A 19,573-nucleotide genomic window follows, 5' to 3' on the forward strand; every position below is an offset into this window, starting at 1 on the left:
TCTAAAAAGTGGATGGGATGGGATCTGTCCACAGATGTCTCTGCAGACACAAAATTTTTTTACGTCTCGTACTGTAAACTAATGAATAAGCAATATCCAAAATATAGATCAGAGAGTACCCCCCTGAAGGACGTTCAGACTTTTCACCCCAGGGATACTATTCTCACGGCTGTTCTTCACAGGTAATTAAGCACATGTAAAACCAGACAGTGCAGAATGTACTGTCTCTGTGTGGGAGCAAAAGTACAGATCTGACGTCTAATCTGCAGGCAGTGGGAGTCAGCTGGGTTTTGTTACCAGGTTTGCAGTTTCTGACCGAAGCAGGTCTGGTGCCCCCTTTCGTTAGCTTCATATTTTTATGTCTTACAGTCTCTCCTGTCAGAACTAATTATGGTAGCTATTACAAAATGTATTTTAACTCCATTTTAAACTGTATCATTAACGCATATATTTGCATCAGAAGTATAAAAATGCACCACCGGATCAGAATTAAAAAGTAGAAGATTCCCTTAGGCTAGCTCTTAGCTACACCTTCCCAAACTCGTTACTTCAGCCATCAAACCTCCGTTTTAAGCCGTGTAGTTTATTTTACCTATTTACATCGGATGGAGCATAGGAATGCACCAGCATATTTGGATTAAAGAGTAAATGTTTCTTTCAGTGTAGCTTATGGCCTCTATTTTGTCGGGTACTCAGCAGAGCACAGCAGAGATCCTCAATTCAGCCAAACACAGTCAGCGAGGCCTGGACCCCTACAAATCAGAGCCCAATCTTCTTGTACCTCACCAAATTTCTGCAAGACAACTAGCAATATTTTCTTGGGTTTTGGCAGGTACCCAGGTTTTATGGATAAGTTATTTTGCTTTCTGTCCCTAGACTTTTCTGGAGTACTCTGATACAGGTGCCAAGTTTGTGTTTGGTGACAAATACACGGATCACTTCTTTGCTTTTAAGGTAAGACGGTTGTTATATGCCATATGTGGCAGATAGACAATGGTAAGAGGAACAGTATAGCTGGGAAATAAATTTATTTTGTCTTGTGATACCTGTGTAGTCATCAGAGAAATCAGCAGGCAAATTATGCCTTATTATGTGACATTCTGAATAGAAAATTTGGGAGCCCTTTCATTGTCTGCTATACACTGAGTTAGATTGCACTTATTTAGTTTAATTATAACAACATATATTGCATGTAGACAGAACTTTGGCATATCTCTCTACAAGGAATAGGTTAAAAGGCTTGTACCTGGCCACTGAAAGAAATATTACCTCCTACCTATCTTCCCTACCTCTCCATGAGTAAAAGTGCTCTACCATGCTATGTTGTTGTGCCTTTAAGTGCTGTGCAGATCACTGCCTCACAGACATTCCCCCTGAAGAAGTGTAGAACCTAGATGTGTATTTATTCATGCTTGGGAGAAGAGCTAGAAGCTCCCTTAGAAAGAAGAATTACATGATACTACATTATTATTGCATTGGTAAGATCACAGAGAGATTTCCCATCTTTCTCTTAAGAGACCTAAGAAACAGCTGGAATGCAGTTCATCTGCTTTGTGCTCTCTAATCTGTACCAGCATCCTTCCTAGTTTTGGTCTGAGAAGTCGCTCATGCCACAATGCCTGCTTAGGTTCGAATTAAGAACATATAAGTCAAAAGAAACCCCAAACCAACCCAAAAAACAAATAAATAAACCCCAAACAAATAAGAAAAATGTACCAGGACTTACTCAGAGACCATTCTTTCGATATTTCAGATACCTGACCATGGACTTATATGCCTTTTATCTTATTTTTTTTCTTGAGGTGATATTCCAAACTAGATATTCTTCAACCTTAGCTCTTTCATTACTTGAGAAAGAAGCTGCTATATGCAAAATAGCCTGCTACTAAGAATAGTCAGAACATCTTAGAAGGAAAAAAGAAATTAGGCATTTCATCAATAAATATGAATTACATTTTAAGAGCAGTACTTTTGCACCTTTAGTTTCGCTTTCCAGGCTCCTCTCACTTTTACTCTATTGAGTACTCAAATAACAATTTTTATTTCCAACTGCATGTTTTGGGGATTAAATTATTTAATTCCCACACCCCTGTGTTATTTTTTCTGTAGTTTTTGACAATGCCTTATGAATATGATTCTTTCCCAAGGTGACTTTTAGTGCCTTAGTGATGATGCAAAATACTTTGCTTACTAAAGCCATAACTAGGGACCAGACAGCCCTAGTTTCCTTCTGTGTAGGCAAACATCCATCAGTCTTATGCTATGGTTCAAGCCAGCAAAACCATGGTATTTTTAAAAGATTATAACAGGAGCAAGTAGATTATTCTCACATTGAAAAACAAGAAAACAAAAACCCATGAGTTGATTTTCAGAGCTGCATATATATATGTGTATATATATATGGCAGACAAGTGTACAGCAGAACCAAAACGTGTTGCATCTGCTCCTCCTGTAGACAGGGAATTCCCTCTTCCAACAACAGTGAGTGACAGCCAGCCTCTTCTCTCTTGAAACACTTGTCATTTACTTAGACATTAAGTTGGTCCAAAGTGGTTCTTTATATCTTTCAGATATTTTATGGGCTTTGCATGTTGTGATGATCTCTCCAAATCTTGCCCCAAGATACTTCAAAGCATCCTTCAAAGACAGTGCTTAGCTCCTGAGAGATTAGACAAGGGACAGGATATGTCTTTGCAGAAAACTCAGAGTCCAGTTGTATCCATACTGCATCCTTAGCAATATGCAGAGACACATCAGTTTTCTGCCAGGTGAAGTGGACATGTTACCAGAGCAGACACATCCCATATGTGCATATGCACACCTGTATGGGTTCTGACCTGGCCCACCAGTCCCCCAGTGCCTTTGAGCACACGGTTCTGGAAGCACTAATTAGTCAAAAATGCACGCATTTACATACATAAACTGGGTTATTTTAGATGTGTATTTGTGTATGCAGATGCATCATTTCTGAATTCTGAAAAAAAACACTTTCCCACATAAATAAGCACTTCCAAGCAGTTAACTAGATGGAAACGACCTTTTAGTACTTTGTCTTCTATCCTGTTGACTACAAAAGGCAATGTTTGCTTTGAGCAAAGAAGAAATAAGACTTCTGTTAAATCTTTAGCTTCTTTTTAACACCAGGAAAATTTATGGTTCCCTGAGAAAGGCTTTGCTTTGAAGGTCAAGCTTTAGGAGTGTATGAAAAAGCAGGATGTTCCTTAAACATCAATAGCAACTTCTTTAAAGGAAAACAAGGAAAAAGTTAAACATCAAGCCACAAATGGGAGGGGAGTTGAGAGCAGCCAACAATTTTAACTCCCTGCTTTGTATGGTAATAACAAAAGAAAAGGCAGGAGAGAAAGATATTTGTTTTACTGATCTAAAGCTTCTGGTATTACTGCATGGCAAACTATCCCTACAGAATCACAAAAAGATCAAAGAACCAAACTTGAGAAAGCAGCATTATATTAACCTGTTGACAGCACAACAATATTGGTTAATTGCACTCTGTCCTTTCAATGAAAGGTTCTGATCATCAAAATTGAGTTTCTAAATGTTTATCAAAATTGTTCATAGTACCAGCTCTCCTCTAGAAAGGCATAGCGTCTGTTTACTGAAAAGGCCTGAACTAACAAAGTGGTTTGTTGTTTTTCATTCTGTTACTTGATTTTATTTGCAATGCATTATGTCATTAGTGAACACACATGAAAGCTTATGTGGCAGTGGGAAAATGACTGAGGCCCTGTGGACTGGTAACTGGAGATACATTTAGAGGAAACTGAGGGGTTATATTAGCATCTTAACAGGAATTATAATACACGGTAAATCACGGTTGCTGCTCCCTGCATGGAGTATGGTTGGCGCATGACTTGAAACCTCTTCCACGATGATTTACCATCATCTACTAAGGGGGATGACATGGAGGGTGAAGCAGAGTGGAGACACCATGGCCAGGCTCTGTGGAAATCCTTGCAGGCAAGGGACCTTGGTGGTACATTGTAGCTGATAAGCCACATACCAGCTGTCAACCCGGGGAAAGAAGGGAAGATGTCCCACTGCTGAGCCAGCAACTGTGGCGAAATCCCTCTCCTTTGATGAACTTGCTTCATTAAAGCCTAATAATAATATTAATGCACACATCCATGTCAAAGTTACCCGTCCCCGAGGTACTGCCACCCCTCAATGGGATGCTCTCTGCATTATTTTTGACTGTATCTTTAAAAGCGAAGGGAGACAATTTTACACTGATCAGTAACAAAGGTATGTATGACTAGAGTCACTCAAGCTGCACGTAAACACGAAGAAATATTATGTAAGTTAAGAACGGAGGAAAAGTTAGGGAACACTCCATCGTAGCTGCTGTTGATGGGCTGAACCTGTCTTCTTTCCCATAGGAACACCTACTGGGTAAGAACCAGACTCTATGCACCCTGACTACTTTTACTGGGGATTTGAGCATGTCTGTGTATTCCTTTAAGTATATTTTTGCAGTCAGATACTATCATCAACAATCTTCAAACCTTAACCTGTCATGATTTTATATTAATAAAGAGTGTTATCCTATAAACTGTTAGTGTGAATCCTTCATAGATGCTAGCAGTTGCCAGCAATGGATAATACACTCTAATAAAGGGAAAGACCTGCTGAGAGGTCTCCCTTGTGCTGGTGGTGTGTGTCCCTGACTAAGACAGTCAAACCACCCTCCAATCCAGCAGGACTGCTCAATGAGGAGTCCCCCTAATGGGATGCTGACAAACTGATCAGGTACAAGGGTCTTGGCTTTCCTGGGACACTGTCAGACAAATTAAACACTGAGGGTCACATAAATCTCTCCACACTAAGGGTTGAGGAAGCCTCCCCTTTTCATGTAACAGTGGTACTGTTTTAGCTGTAACTAATCTGTCTTGACTAGTTGTGGACTTTGGGGGAATTTTTCTTTCTTTTGTGTATTAGCATAGAAGTGGTGGGGTCCTGTATATTTAACATACTTGAGAATCAAGTTATATTAGTTTTATTCAGCATGGAAACCCAACAGATTTAATAATCCATCAGATTTAATAATCCAATCCATTTAATAATCCATTCATGCAATTCTTTTAAATTATGTTGAAAGAAAGTATTTTTCAGTCTCCAAAGTAAGAGATGGATATTCACATTTTGTATTTAGTAAGTATATACCTTTAAATAGATTCTGTTTAAAGAATGTAAATGTTTGAACTAACTTAAACATGGCTATAAACTAACATATATCATGCTAAACCAGACAGTTTCAAAACAATCACGGTTGTGTTAGAAAACTATGTAGATAAATGAAAATTACTTAATTACAGCACAATCAGGAAGGTCAAAAATTTTACAGCTAAGAGTAAACTTTAAGATGACTTTTCAATACCTGTAAGTACAACTTCAAAAGCAGGATTCCCTTTTCAAGGATTAAATGGCCTAAAGGACAGGAAACTACTCCAGAAGTTTTAATGATCTTGTGTCTTCAAACCAGGTACTGCCAATTGTGGTTTTCTTCAGTACGGTTATGTCTATGCTTTACCACGTGGGATTTATGCAGTGGCTTATTGGAAAGGTATGCATTTTTACCAGTTAGGTGCTCATTTGGCTAGTGTGGGAAACATTTTGAACACATGCAGAGGAACCTAGCCTGGAAATAGTTCCAAATATTACCATTGCAAAATCTTAATTGGCATCACATTCCACATTTTCTATCTCTCAGTCTGGTTTCATTGCTTATGTCATATTAATTGTTAGATTTCCCTGGCTAGCTTTAGTATTCCTCAGGTGCCATACTTGCTTAAATCTTCCTTTTTGCCTGCCCTTCTCACAGCCCTCAAAGTGCAGGATGGAGATTAAGTCACAGACAGTGGATTTCTGCTAAGCGTTTCAGTAGCAATTGCATGTACCTTCCTATCACAGATACCCAAATAAGGTCAAAGCAGGTTCTTCGCCTCATTCTCCTAAGTGTTCATTTCTGTCAGCATCTATATGTAGTGCTAGTGTCTACTAAGATAAGATCTGTCCAGTAAAACTATCATATGAGGGAAAAGATCTTCCTCTATGGTGGTCGTTAAACCTTATTTAAAGATACTCCTAAATTAAAAGTACTTTGCCCCTTTACATTCATAGTACTGTTATATAAGCACCATGAACCTCACCTAGCACCTGGTGTGCTAAAATTGCAATGAGACAATTTTAACCTTAATCTAAATTTCATATTTTTCCCCTTCATATGGTCCAAGTCTCTTTGGACAAGAACATAAATAATAAGAACACATGAAAACATCTGTTTTGTTTAATTTTGTTTAACATTTTGTGCCCAGAAGGAGCCTGGAGTACTCTCAGTTCTGTTAAATTGCTCTTCCTCTATCTTATTTTAGGATGTAATAATTACATGAATGTGCCACACCTTGGAGCTGAAATCATAACTCAGGAAGTATTGTAACATGTCTCTGAACTCTTAAATTTATATGATTAACTCAAGAAGGGCATGGAACGGCCAGAACAAATTTTTGTTTATTTTTTTAAATCATTTTAGGTTGGTTGGATAATGCACATTTTCATGGGGACAACTCCTGTTGAGTCTCTGGTAGCTGCGAGTAACATATTTGTGGGACAGGTGAGTTGGAGCACAGAAAAACATGCTAACACAATACTACAGAATATAGGGAAATAATGCTGCTCTTTGAGCATTTGTGTATTAAAAAAAAATCTCTTATAAAGCCAGGATTCCACTACAGCAAGTCTAATGTTGATTTCCAAAATTGCAGTATGTTCCTATGTTGGCAGTGATGCACAATGGAGTGGATTTGAGAAGTGATATGTTTTCCCGACAGAAGGTCAAGCATAAATGTAGGTGATAGGTCTCCCTACCAGATTACTCCAAGGCCATGAAGAAATGAGAGTTTTAGGGTTCTTTTTCAATTGAAAAGGCAAGTGGTATGAAAAGACAGCATGCAAAGCAGCCCAAGGGCAGGAGAGAGAGATGCAGAAAACTAAGATCCAGGGCTAGCAGTATAAGGCCTTATCCACCAAATGAGTGGACAGCATCTAGTAGACCACTTTAATGGGAAATGAGTGAAACCCACATTTACAACAATATCTGTCGAAAGCTTAAAAGCAATGTAGAAAGATCAACAATTAACATCCAAGTCCAAATGCAATATTGGCATGATATTTAGCAGTGGCGCATCACCGCATCCCCCTGCTTCAAGGTTTAGGGTAGTACCTCTCCATGACACTGCCTCCAGAATGTGCTCACACGCATGCCAGAGGGGCATGTTTCACTTGACTAACAAGCAGCCTTATCTGTGGCTGTCCCTAAGTGACTCAGAATTGGAATAGAATTTCTTGACAATTTCATTGTGCCTTTCAGGGAGACAGTAAACCAGCCAGAATTGTCTTCAGACATTCTCCTTCTTGGGATAAAAAATCCCCAGTCTAATGAAATATGAGTGCTTGTTAGCACTAGGATTAACTAGTCAAAGACACCTAAGAAAGTGTGATGCAGACACTCATTTTTCTGCCCTGTTAATAAAAGAAATCTTTGGGATTTTATTAGGGATTTCTTAATTTGATACTTGTTTTTCACTTCCAGACGGAGTCTCCTCTCTTGGTACGGCCCTACTTACCATACATCACCAAATCTGAACTCCATGCAGTCATGACAGCAGGATTCTCAACTATCGCTGGAAGTGTCTTAGGAGCATATATTTCTTTTGGGGTAAGACAGGGGAAGAGAACTAGAAAATATCTGGTTTTAAGTATGTAGCCCAGCTAAAATGCTTTGAAAATGTCCCTCAATCATTCTCACTGTTTGTTTCTTTCTTCTCTGAAGGAATTAACCACAAAAATTCCTGGTCTTCTGACAGCTCTTTCTCTTTTCCTTATGAGAAATAAGAACTTTTGATGACCTCCTGTAGAAAAAATCATCCAAACAACTAACCAATTTAATTGCTTTCCTCCATGTTTGTGCATGATATGGTTATCATGGAGTATTTTCTATCACCTGGAATTCTAGGTTTCCTCCTCCCACCTGCTGACTGCTTCTGTCATGTCAGCACCAGCATCATTAGCTGCCTCCAAATTATTCTGGCCTGAAACTGAAAAGCCTCTGGTAACTCTGAAGAGTGGCCTACAAATGGCAAAAAGGTAAGCTGGTCCAGGTACTAGTTAATACTACTGCAAAAATGGTATTTGGGAAAGTAACTCCTCACACATAAATTTTAGGGAGATTACATAGTAGGAGTGCAAACAATAAATTAATTACAGACTAATATACTGCAAATGGTTGATTTGTGATTTCAGGTGAGTGTGCCCAATAATAATCTAAGATATGCCAAGGACCTGGGTCAAACTGTAAACTCTCCAAAGAAAGAGGGAAATACCTACCTGAGGACCTGCCAGGAGGCTTTCCCATTTGTAATGTTGATGCCTTTTTTCTGTAATGAATCTGAAAATACAAACATGTAAAAGCAAAGGCAGAGCAATCATTTCAACAACAGCGGCAAACTTGTTGCCCATCTGCAGGGAGACTTCTCTTAAGAAGGACAGGCAAAGCAGAAAGGTTTGTAAGGATCTGTTCCTGAACGGCCCAGGCATTTCTGCAAGGGCTGCATGGAAGAGGAGCAGTGACACTCCCTAATCCCAGCAGTGCTACAGTTTTGAGATCTGATCCATATCTTGCCCAACCCTGAATGTACCAGAATTCATCCTCAGGGCACCACAAGCATATGCTTCAAGTGTCTGCCATGAGGACAGGGAAATCCAACTTCACCTCATAATTCTTTTTCATTATTTTCTCTATGAGTGAACAAACTGTTTCAGTACTAGACTTTAAATCAAGTGCATGTGCATTTTAGTTCTATTATTTGTTCTTGAGTTTAAAGATGTTCACACTGTTTTTTTCTTCACTGTCAAAGTGAATCAAAGAATCTGCTGGAAGCAGCCAGTCAGGGTGCCTCTACCTCCGTTGGGCTGGTAGCAAACATGCCGTGAATGTGATCTCCTTCCTTGCCCTGCTGAGCTTCCTTGACTCAGGCCTTTCTTGGGTGGGCAACTTGTTTGACTATCCACAGCTGAACTTTGAGGTATGGTCTCCAGGTCCTTCATGCAGCTTGGATACATGCATAATTTGTCTTTCTCAAATTTAAGTGCTTGTGTGGTTTGTTTGTAGGGGTTTTTTTTGTTGTTGTTTTGTGTTTTAACATGATCTAAACCCATATTTCATTTGCATGTTCTGAAAGTTTTTTAAAGTAAAATTTTTGCCATAAAAGTATTTCTGTATCTATTAGTCCATATACAGTTTCCCTCTGTGGTGTTCTTTCTAACCCTCAAAGTATGTTTACACGGAGTATGCTAGCACCTGCCCCCTCTGACTTGGCAGTGCAGCAGATCTGTCAGTTACACACCTGCCAAGCCATTAACATCTCCTTCAGCTAAATATTAAAGTGGCTTTAGCTTCAGAGAATCCCATCAAACCCTTAATGCTTGCTAGGTTCGCTTAGATGGGGACACTGGGGCAAGGCTGGACTTGTCTGAAACCAGACTTGATATCTCCTAGTTCTCAATACAATTACAACATAAAACTGTACCCGAATCACTCAACTGAGCAAAGGGGTTTCAAACAGGACTTGCGTTTAAACCTAGGTCAATATGTGAATTTTGACCCAATGCAACTACCTTGTTTCAATGGTTTGGGGCTTTTTGTTTTGCAAGACCCTAATAAAAGCCCTGTGGGAAACATGGATATAACTTGTGTTAAAGGTGCTGCAGAAGTGAATAGTCACTCACAACAGATCTGGCTTCAGCAATACTAAGTTATTACCCTGGTGAGCTTTCAAGACATCTCACTGCACCCCAAACACCCACAGCTGAGGAAAGGCACAAGTATGTGCCTCAAGCATACTCATGCAAAGGCTGGTATTTTAATAACTTCTGGATGGTGCAAGATATGGACAGGTAGATAGTCCACAAAGAGTTGAAACACACAGACATGATGCATGCAGCCATTCTTCCCTTAGGAGAGACACTAACGTAACTTTTTGTGGGCAGAGAAACCAGCCAGAAATAGTAACTGCTTTAAGACCTCCATTACATTCCCTAAGGACAATCTGACCAAACCCTTCCACAACTGGAGCTATTTTCTCCCATATAAAAATAAGCTATACTGTGAATGGGATTTCTTTTTCAATTTGCATAGATCTTGTAATGCCAGGAAAAAGTAGGTACAGCTTTAATTGTATCAGATGCACAGTTTTTATGCAGAGACAACTCTTTTGTTTACGCTGGTTGGAGTCCAATAACCTGATAATTAAGCATGTTCATTAACACATTTGATTTAATTAGGAGAAGAATTAGAATTCTCACTTCTCTTATCAGCTCTTTTAGTTCAATCTTCCTTCTTGTCATCAAACACTTTGCCTAATTTGAAGCCCTATTGAGGGGAAAAAAGGCACAGAAATGTTTGTTTTGTTTTAGATATAAGATTAGGGACATATATAAATATTTTGTTATATCTAGAGTCTGGATTAGTATTTTAAAAGTTACTCAAGCATGCCTTACTATTAAAAACTCTCCCAGAGTTATTGCCAGCAGAAATTCAAAGCCAGTTTTCCTCTGCTAAAACAAAACCATCCTTATTTTAAGTTTAGGAAAGTTACTGCATGCTGTTGTTCCTTGACCAACCATATCTCTTGACCTGCTTTGTCTTATACATTCTGCAGAACATTTGTGCGTATGTCTTCATGCCATTCTCTTTCATGATGGGAGTAGACTGGGAAGACAGTTTTATTGTCGGTGGACTACTGGGTTACAAAACTTTCTTCAATGAGTTTGTGGCTTATGAACGCCTTTCAAAACTGATTCAAAACCGAGAAAAGGGTGGAAGCATGTACATTAATGGTGTGAAGCAGTATATGACAGTAAGTAACATTTTCTGTTCTACAGATTTATTTGATCTAATACTTCAATGTTGAAACTCAACTTATTTTTTAATATGGCCATAGAATGGTTGCATAATACTCTTAAGATGTGTATTTGAGTGACAGAGTTCAATTATGAGAATGCAGCATTCCTCTGTGAGGCTGCCATGACTTTCACTGCCCTAGCCATCTTGAATAAACATAGAAACAGAAAGGCATGGGTTTGGAAATATGCAGTGTCCCACAGGACACTGCACTTAAGACAAGGCTTTCTTCAAGGCAACTTTCTTCTTACCTGATTCTTAGCACTTTCCTATGAGCTACTCTCCCAAGAAAACCCTGAGGAAGAACTTGAGGATCCTCCTGCCCTCAGAGGTTTGTTCAAGCATTAAACTTGAAGAGAGGCATCCAGCAAGCTCCAGCAGGCAGCATTACTGGCACACATTTGTGTAGGCTGTTGTTCCCTCTGCAGAGGACAGTAACAAAAGACATGTATTACACGGCATACACCTCCCTTGACACACTGAGTCCAACCAGCCTCTCTCAGGTGAGCTTTCCAGCCTTGTCCCACCTTTCATTCACAGTCTACCCAACCGACCTGTAACTTTTACTACAGTGCCCTGAGGAAGGCAGCGCTAAGGGCATCCTAGGTGTGTGTGCACGGGGCCAAAGGTCATGCAGTGATCAAAGCTGACCTTTGCAGACATGACTGCTCCACCCTCTGGCATTCACATGCACAGCACATGCTGAATTCTTCCTGAGCACAGGCAATGAAAACCATGATATCCAGCTTTTCACCTTCATTGATCCTTCTTTCTCAAATTGAGACAGATTGTCACTGTAGAGAAATCCTGAATTAGAAAGTATTTTGTACAGCTCTTATTTCCTTATTTGAATCAGATGGGATGCTGTGGATACCTCTTATATTAAAAACCAAACCCACGTTCTTGACCACTTGCATTCCTGATTAACAGAACATATTTCATATGTGGAGGTAGAAAGCCAGATGGCCTGTCAAATATTTGCACCCTTGCTTGAGCATCCATTACCAGTGTTCCTGAAATTGTTGGCAATAGGGTCCTGGGCTAGAATGATCTTCGATATGCCCTGCTATAGAAGTGCTTCCTTCTACTATGTGAATGTGGCACTGAATTCCTGTATAAGTGAATAAGGTTTTTTTAGCCTGGAATACAGCCTTAAAACACAGATCCCAAGAACTCTGTTTCACTCTGTTTTCTTTTTCTCTTTTTCTTTTTCCTTTTCCTTTTCCTTTTCCTTTTCCTTTTCCTTTTCCCTTTTCCTTTTCCTTTTCCTTTTCCTTTTCTTTTCTTTTTCTTTTTCTTTTTCTTTTCTTTTTTTTTCTTTTTTCTTTTTCTTTTCTTTTCTTTTTCTTTTTCTTTTTCTTTTTCTTTTTCTTTTTCTTTTTCTTTTTCTTTTTCTTTTTCTTTTTCTTTTTCTTTTTCTTTTTCTTTCTTTCTTCCCCCATAAGATGTCATATAGAACTTTCACATTCACTTCTAATACCTGTAAAGAGCTGTATTAGCTTCCCTGGTGAAAAAGCTCTGAAATACATAAACAATTTTGATTCATAATGCTGGTAAAAATTGGCTGGTAACCATCATAATTACAGCACAACAGTTCAGATGAGGGTGTGCTTGCCTTCCATTTTTAATTTCTCTTCAGCTTCAGAGCTCTCTAATTCATCCACACACAGATTTTCACTCTGAGCAAACAAGTGTCTTCACCTGAGTCATTAATTACACGGCTTCCTGTTTTCAGAGCTAGGAAAGTGCAAATGAAAGCAGGGAAATCACAGTACACAAAGGTTTTTCTAGGAAAAGCTGGTAGAGTGGGTACTTGAAAAACATTTTCCTGCATTTGTGCAGATTGATTGAAAGTACCTACAAATTGATGTTCATAAAAGAGGAATTAAACCAGGGAAACTTCTAATAAACAGGAAACCTGCCAGAACACTCACTCATTTTCAGCTTGAACCTAAGCCACAGTAAATAGGAATTCAGAGCTTCCAGGGGGACAAATTCATTTGTTGAGATATGTTGCCTCCTTTCTCAAAATGTTTGAACTACGTTTGTCTGAAGGCCCACAATGTTTGTAGCCTGATTTTATCTAAAGCCATTTTGTGTCCTGTGAGTGTCCCTCCATGGAGGCAAAGGCCAACTTTGTCTCTGCTCTGAGGTCCAGGCTTAGATGGTGTTACCCAGGGGGAGAAGGGGGGTGGAAGTCAGCATGGAAATTGTTAATGGGGATTCCAAAATCATGATGTTCCTCTCTGCCTGTTAACACCTCAATGTACCCACTTCCTAGGAGACTCATTTGCCTTCTCCACACAGGGTGGAGCATGCACAAAGCAGCTTTGTACATAGAGCCCGCTGCTTCTTCAGGGACAAAGAAGTCAGGGATACATACCAAAACTTTAGGTTCCAACAGAGTTTTATAGAGGCATCCAGCTGTGAAAAACAAGTTGTGTTATAGCTCTCTGACTCATACTTTCAGAAAACAGCAGCTAAGTTGCCACTAGTAAGATCAGATTTTTTTTTTTTTTGTCTTTAATTATTAGTACTCAATTCAAAAAGACACAACAATATACGTGAAAGATAAAATCATCACATGGCTTATGAGTCCTCACATGGGCAGTGGGTATAAAAGCCTGTGACTTTCAAGAAGAGAATAAGTCTACTTTTCTGAAAGCCACACCTTGGGTAGCAACCAAGCAAAACAGAATGATTTTAGTACTCGGAACCCTGAGCCACAATGCCATGTTTTCAGACCTTTAAATCACAACGAGCTGTTTCAAACCACTCAGAGGGTGTGTGTTTGTTTTTCAGGTTCGCTCTGAAGTCATCGCCACCTATGCTCTTTGTGGGTTTGCCAACTTCGGCTCCCTGGGACTGGTAATAGGAGGCCTGAGTAAGAACCTCTCTCACAGATAATTTGTTTGTCAAGCAAATCCCAAAGAAAGCACCCAAAGGAGCAGGCTGTGGGTGAAGCTTAGCAGCTTAGGGGCTGAGCAGCTGCTCTGCCAAGGCATAGCACTCAACTGAGAATGGAAGGGCACACAGAGGGGTACAGGCTTTGGTGTGGAGGTACTGGGAGAGGTGCTGAGGCCAAGGAGAAGGAACCAAGCCCTTCTGATAGCCCTCCCTGTTTAACCCTCAAACATGAGCCTGAGCTATTACTACCCATGAGCTTCAGGAGAAGCAAATCATCTCCACAGTGTGCTGGTTTGAAAGATGAAGTTGGCTATTTCCTGTAAAAATCACATATATGCAGTAGGCTTATAGGGAAAGAATAAAAGTAAAGGTTTTCAGATCTCAATGGAAGAAGAAAAATTGAAAAACCATCTGAGTTCCTCACCAGGCAGCTAGAATTGCTGGCAGTCCTCTTTACCCAGAAGCCACAGTGGACTCTGCAGTGCCAGCAGTGGGACAGCATAGAGGTGCAAGACCCAGCCATGGGGCCAGACGCATCGAAGGGCATAGTCATCCAGCACAGATGTGCAAGCTGCCAAAGCAAACAGAAGTTACCATTTTACATATAAGTCACCCTCTTAACAGAGAGAGGTAACACTGGCACTTGGCCTTCAAACAGCCCACTAAAAAGTGCTGCATTTTTCCTCCATGTTTCCCTTAGTTCAAACTGCAGGGTGGGAAATTCCTCCTGTGGGGGCAAAAGCTGTCAGGTTCACCTTCCTTATATGTATTTCTGCTTGACATACACTTTATTTTTCTTCCTAGCAAGCATTGCTCCCTCAAAAAAGAAGGAGATAGCCGATGGTGCTTTCAGAGCAATGATTGCGGGGACTGCAGCCTGTTTCATGACGGCCTGTGTTGCAGGTACAGTGCTGGGGTTGGGTGTCCCCTACAGTCCGTGACCACCACATGGCAGTGCACCAGCACCAAGCTATATCCACCTGGGCTGCCCCTGTCACTCAAACACAAGTATATCTTTGGGTTTGGCAGGATTAAAAGTTGATACGAGACAAAAGGTTCTTGAAAGCTAGAATATGAAAAGATGTAAAGATTTTAGTTCTCCCATTATGCCTTTATTTTGGGAGGGTGGGGGGTATGGTGTTTTTTGGGGGGAGTTTTTTGTTGGTTTTTGGTCTGTTTGTTTGTTTGTCTGTGCAGATCACGTAACTCATAAACAAAGCAAGTTATAGATGAATTACATTCCCTCCTCCCCAGCACTAGATACCAATACAGAGAACCAATTCTGGAAAAGAAACAGAAAAGTGAAATGAAGGAGTGAAAGAGTGAGGAGGAATCTAAACAACTCTTTGTCCTAGTGTTAAATCAATATTTTGAGTGGATATTATTTCCATAGAGCATTTAGACTAGTGAAATGGTCCTAACTGGGACTCCACAGCTGATCCTTATTTTCAAAATTTCACCCTTAATCTGAATGAAGAATCACAATGCAACAGTCATTTTAGGGAATAAATTAAAAGAACATATTAATTATTCAAAAGATTAATTAATTGATATGTTTCAATAGGTAAAATTTATCCTCAATATTTAACAATTCCTTTTCAGCTCTCTTACGTGAGCATGTGATACACAAAATTTTATGATGAAGATTAAAGCACTTATATTTCAACAGTGAAGAAAGATCTTGCTATTTTATGTAGCTAAAAGCACTGTCTGTTTCTACCACAACCTCTCTATGCCTTTGTGTTCATGGTAGCAACAGAAACATACACATTTTAATGATAAGCCCACACTATTTTCTGAAGGCTACAGAACTAGCACACCTGAAATAACATCAGTCTCTTAACCATCCATAATATTTTAATACATGACACTACTCTGCATAACTGAGGAACCAGGAAGCCCTACTAAAATGTATCATTTCACAATACTGATCTTAAGAATAATATTGTGAACAGCCACTGGAAAAATCTCCCCAAAATAATAGAATCTGCTTTGGAAAGAAAATTGCATTCCACTCAGTCTTGCTATGGCAAATGCTTTCCTTATGCTCAGGAGAAAGTAGAAAAGCCAAGCAATTTCTATTACCCCAGTTAAGATAAGAACATATTAAAAATGTGTCCACAACGTTACATGGAGAAGGAGGTACCACTTTCATACTTTTGTGTCTCACTTACTCCAGTGAATGCAGACATTACTATTTGTAGGAAATTTTGGAGGACATCTAGCAAAGCAAACTATTTAAAACAAAATAAAAGGTTCTGTATTTACTTGCACTGCTTTAAGTGCAACATAGCTTCATTTTAGTTAGTGAAAACTCACTGACCCAGCAGTGAGAAAAGCATTACTACGCAGTATTATTATAATAGGGGCCAAAAGAAAAGGAAACCAAAATTATCTAAGTGTAACAGGTTGCTGTAGTTTAATTTCTACATATAAAAAGTAAATAAACTGTTGTGGTTGCTCCTTACTTCAGTTTTTTAAAATTATTCAGATTCTTTAAAAATCCCACAGTTCAGGGGTTTTGACCTTGTACTTTTACATAACCACCTCAGATGGTGATTTTACGTCAGCCAGGATGGTTCATTTGATCATGCCCCCATGACTCACATCCCCAAATCTCATCTTCCTCTTCATTACTCATTAAGAAAATTGTAACTTACTTCACAGGAATGCTGACCGTCCCTGGTCTGGAAGTTCCTTGCCACATCTTATTAGGAAATGCTTCCAACTTCACAGATTTCCCTGCCAACAGCACAGAGCTAGTTAAATGCTGCCAGCCTCTCTTCACCAGGTATTGAGAAGCCCTTTATCCTCTGAGAGTAAAATTTAGGGAGCTCATATCTTCTCTAAAAGCCTAATTTTTTTTTTTTTTTAATTTGGCTTTTTTTTCCTTAAGCACCTGCTTTCAGTGAGCTAGCATCTTTTAGATAAATGAATATTTTAATGCTGTTGAATTGTTTTCCTCTTCTTGGGCATTTTTCTGTTGCATAGCAAATGCATACAGAAACAACAGACAATACAAAATATCTTTGTTGAAACCTCCTCGTGAGAGGAGAGTCAAGCATTGATCTCTCCTGTGTGGTGACCAGTGACAGGACCTGAGGAAATGGTCTGAAGCTGTGTTCAGGGAGGTTAAGGTAGGATGTTAGGAAAGAATTTTTCACCCAGAGGATGGTTGGGCACTGGAACAGGCTCCCCAGGTCACAGCATCAGCCTGACAGAGTTCCCTCGGGCACATGGTGTGACTCCTGGGGATGGTGCTGTTCAGGGTCAGGGGTTGGACTCAATGATCCCTGGCTTATCTCAAATACTAACAAAAAAAAAATCAAATATTTGAACTAATAATGTTAACATAGTATTTGAGGATAGCAATAGCTGAAAAAAAGTCAGGAGCTTTTCCCTCCTTTCCCTCTTCTGTCTGTGAATGTGACTGAAGATGATAGTAATCAGGCCTGTTTACACTGAAAACTTTACATGCCTTTAAAGTCGAAAAATATTTCAAGATAATTTGTATTTCATAACTCTCTGTCCAAGGCAGAGAAAAAAGAAATACTGATATTAAATAAGGAATGTACTCAGACATACTCAATACTACCTCAAAAGAACCAAAGGTATATATATTGAGGTTATGGCAAGAACCTTTCAAATCTGTCCTAATGTGCTGCCTCTCTTTTTCTTTTTTTTTTCTTTTTCTTTTTTTTTTCCTTTTCTTTTTTTTTTCTTTTTCTTTTTCTTTTTCTTTTTCTTTTTCTTTTTCTTTTTCTTTTTCTTTTTCTTTTTCTTTCTTTTTCTTTTTCTTTTTCTTTTTCTTCTTCTTCTGTTCTTCTCTTCTTCTTCTTCTCTTTTTCTTTTTTCTTCTTCTTCTTTTTCTTTTTCTTTTCTTTCTTCTTTTCTTCTTCTTCTTTTTCTTTTTCTTTTTCTTTTTCTTTTTCTTTTCTTTTTTCTCTTTTCTTTTTTATTTTTCTTTTCTCTTCTTTTCTTTTTTCTTTTTCTTTTTTCTTTTTTTTTTTTTTCTTTCTTCTTTTTTCTCTTTTTCTTTTTTCTTTTCTTTTTCTTTTTCTTTTTCTTTTTCTTTTTCTTTTTCTTTTTCTTTTTCTTTTCTTTTTCTTTTTTCTTTTTCTTTTCTTTTTTCTTTTTCTTTTTCTTTTTCTTTTTCTTTTTCTTTTTTCTTTTTCTTTTTCTTTTTTTTCTTTTCTTCTTTTTCTTTTTCTTTTTCTTTTTCTTTTTCTTTTCTTTTCTTTTTCTTTTTTCTTCTTTCTTTTCTTTTTCTTTTCTTTTCTTTTTCTTTTTCTTTTCTTTTTCTTTTTCTTTTTCTTTTTCTTTTTTTTTCTTTTTTCTTTTCTTTCTTTCTTTTTTCTTTTTCTTTTTCTTTTTCTTTTTTTTTCTTTCTTTTTCTTTTTCTTTCTTTTTCTTTTTCTTTTCTTTTTCTTTTTCTTTTTCTTTTTCTTTTTCTTTTTCTTCTTCTTCTTTTTCTTTTCTTTTTCTTTTTCTTTTCTTCTTCTTTTTCTTTTTCTTTTTCTTTTCTTTTTCTTTCTTCTTCTTCTTCTTCTTCTTCTTCTTCTTCTTCTTCTTCTTTCTTCTTCTTCTTCTTCTTCTTCCTTTCTTTCTTTTTCTCTTCCCCTTTCTCTCTTTCCCCTTCCCTTTCTTTTTCTTTTTTTTTCTTTTTCATTTTCACAACTAATTGCTCTAGAAATAAATATTCTTAATTCATCCTTTTCTTCTTGTTACTGAAAATAGAAGAACTTAAACAGCAAAAATCATCTCTGGGTACTCAATCATTCTTACTTCTTCATTCCTCCAACTTTTGCTCATCACACTAATTTTAACTCTAACAGGTTGCTACAAAGACAAGAACCTGCTTTATTTTCAGCAGAATCAACATTAAGCAGATGCTTTGAATATGTAATAATATTGAATAGAGAAGTGAAACCCTCAATCATTTCAGTTGTCTAGGCAGATATACCAGAGGCATGAGGACTTTCTACAGAAAACCGGGAATTACTCTGATAAAACAGAGAACATCTGGATATGTGGCACTTGGCTGGTGTTTGGAAAGTCTCTCTGTTTCATTTCTCATGAAAATTTTAACGCATCTAAAGTTGCTTTGGAAAATGTGTGTTCCCATGTGCGTGTGTGTATGTATATATACATATACTGCAGAGAGAGATTCCCATAGCAAAATTCTGTGATTCTGTGAAAAGGAGTTTTATCTGATTTCTGCTTTATTTCCTTCCCCAGTGCAAATCGTTCGGAGGAGATCTTTCCTGGAGGGAACTACAGTCTGAATTCCTGGAAAGTGTGTTGCCAAATATTGGGTCAACATGCTTTTCATTGCACTTAGGTTAAGTTTTAATTTTTTTAAGAGGATAGATCATAAGTAAGAACTCTGTTCCTTGGAAGAAAGGAAATAAAAAATTTCTTTTGCTACAATGAGGGTGATTTTCCCCCTTGCAATCTTTATTTTTCATTTCTTACCAGCACAATTCCTCTGACTTGCTTGGAATTATTCATAAATTAAACTGGGATAAATGGAAGACACCTCTTGCTGCAGAATTCTTCTCCCATTACAAATAGGAATAGAAGAACATTTCTAAGCCTGATTCTCCTGCTTTTTTCTACCCTGAAACTGACTAATTTGCCAGATTAAACTGCTGTAGGCATGAAGAAAATCAGATTCAGAAGACTTGGCTG

General features: G+C 38.3%; 1 protein-coding gene across 1 annotated transcript in view; it reads left to right on the top strand.

The window, feature by feature from the left end:
- SLC28A3 (solute carrier family 28 member 3) overlaps positions 1–19,309 on the top strand; it is a 39,328-nt gene extending 20,019 nt beyond the window's left edge. Inside the window, 12 exon segments of the mRNA XM_019288381.2 lie at positions 877–954; positions 5,501–5,581; positions 6,548–6,628; positions 7,607–7,732; positions 8,030–8,160; positions 8,931–8,995; positions 8,998–9,098; positions 10,734–10,931; positions 13,778–13,859; positions 14,687–14,785; positions 16,550–16,673; positions 19,121–19,309. Of these exon segments, the coding sequence (XP_019143926.2) occupies positions 877–954; positions 5,501–5,581; positions 6,548–6,628; positions 7,607–7,732; positions 8,030–8,160; positions 8,931–8,995; positions 8,998–9,098; positions 10,734–10,931; positions 13,778–13,859; positions 14,687–14,785; positions 16,550–16,673; positions 19,121–19,223 (1,269 nt within the window). The 3' untranslated portion in view covers positions 19,224–19,309.
- The last annotated feature ends 264 nt before the right edge of the window (positions 19,310–19,573 follow it).

The sequence above is a fragment of the Corvus cornix genome, chromosome Z (assembly GCF_000738735.6).
Source record: "Corvus cornix cornix isolate S_Up_H32 chromosome Z, ASM73873v5, whole genome shotgun sequence".
In the NCBI taxonomy this organism is placed as follows: Eukaryota; Metazoa; Chordata; class Aves; order Passeriformes; family Corvidae; genus Corvus; species Corvus cornix.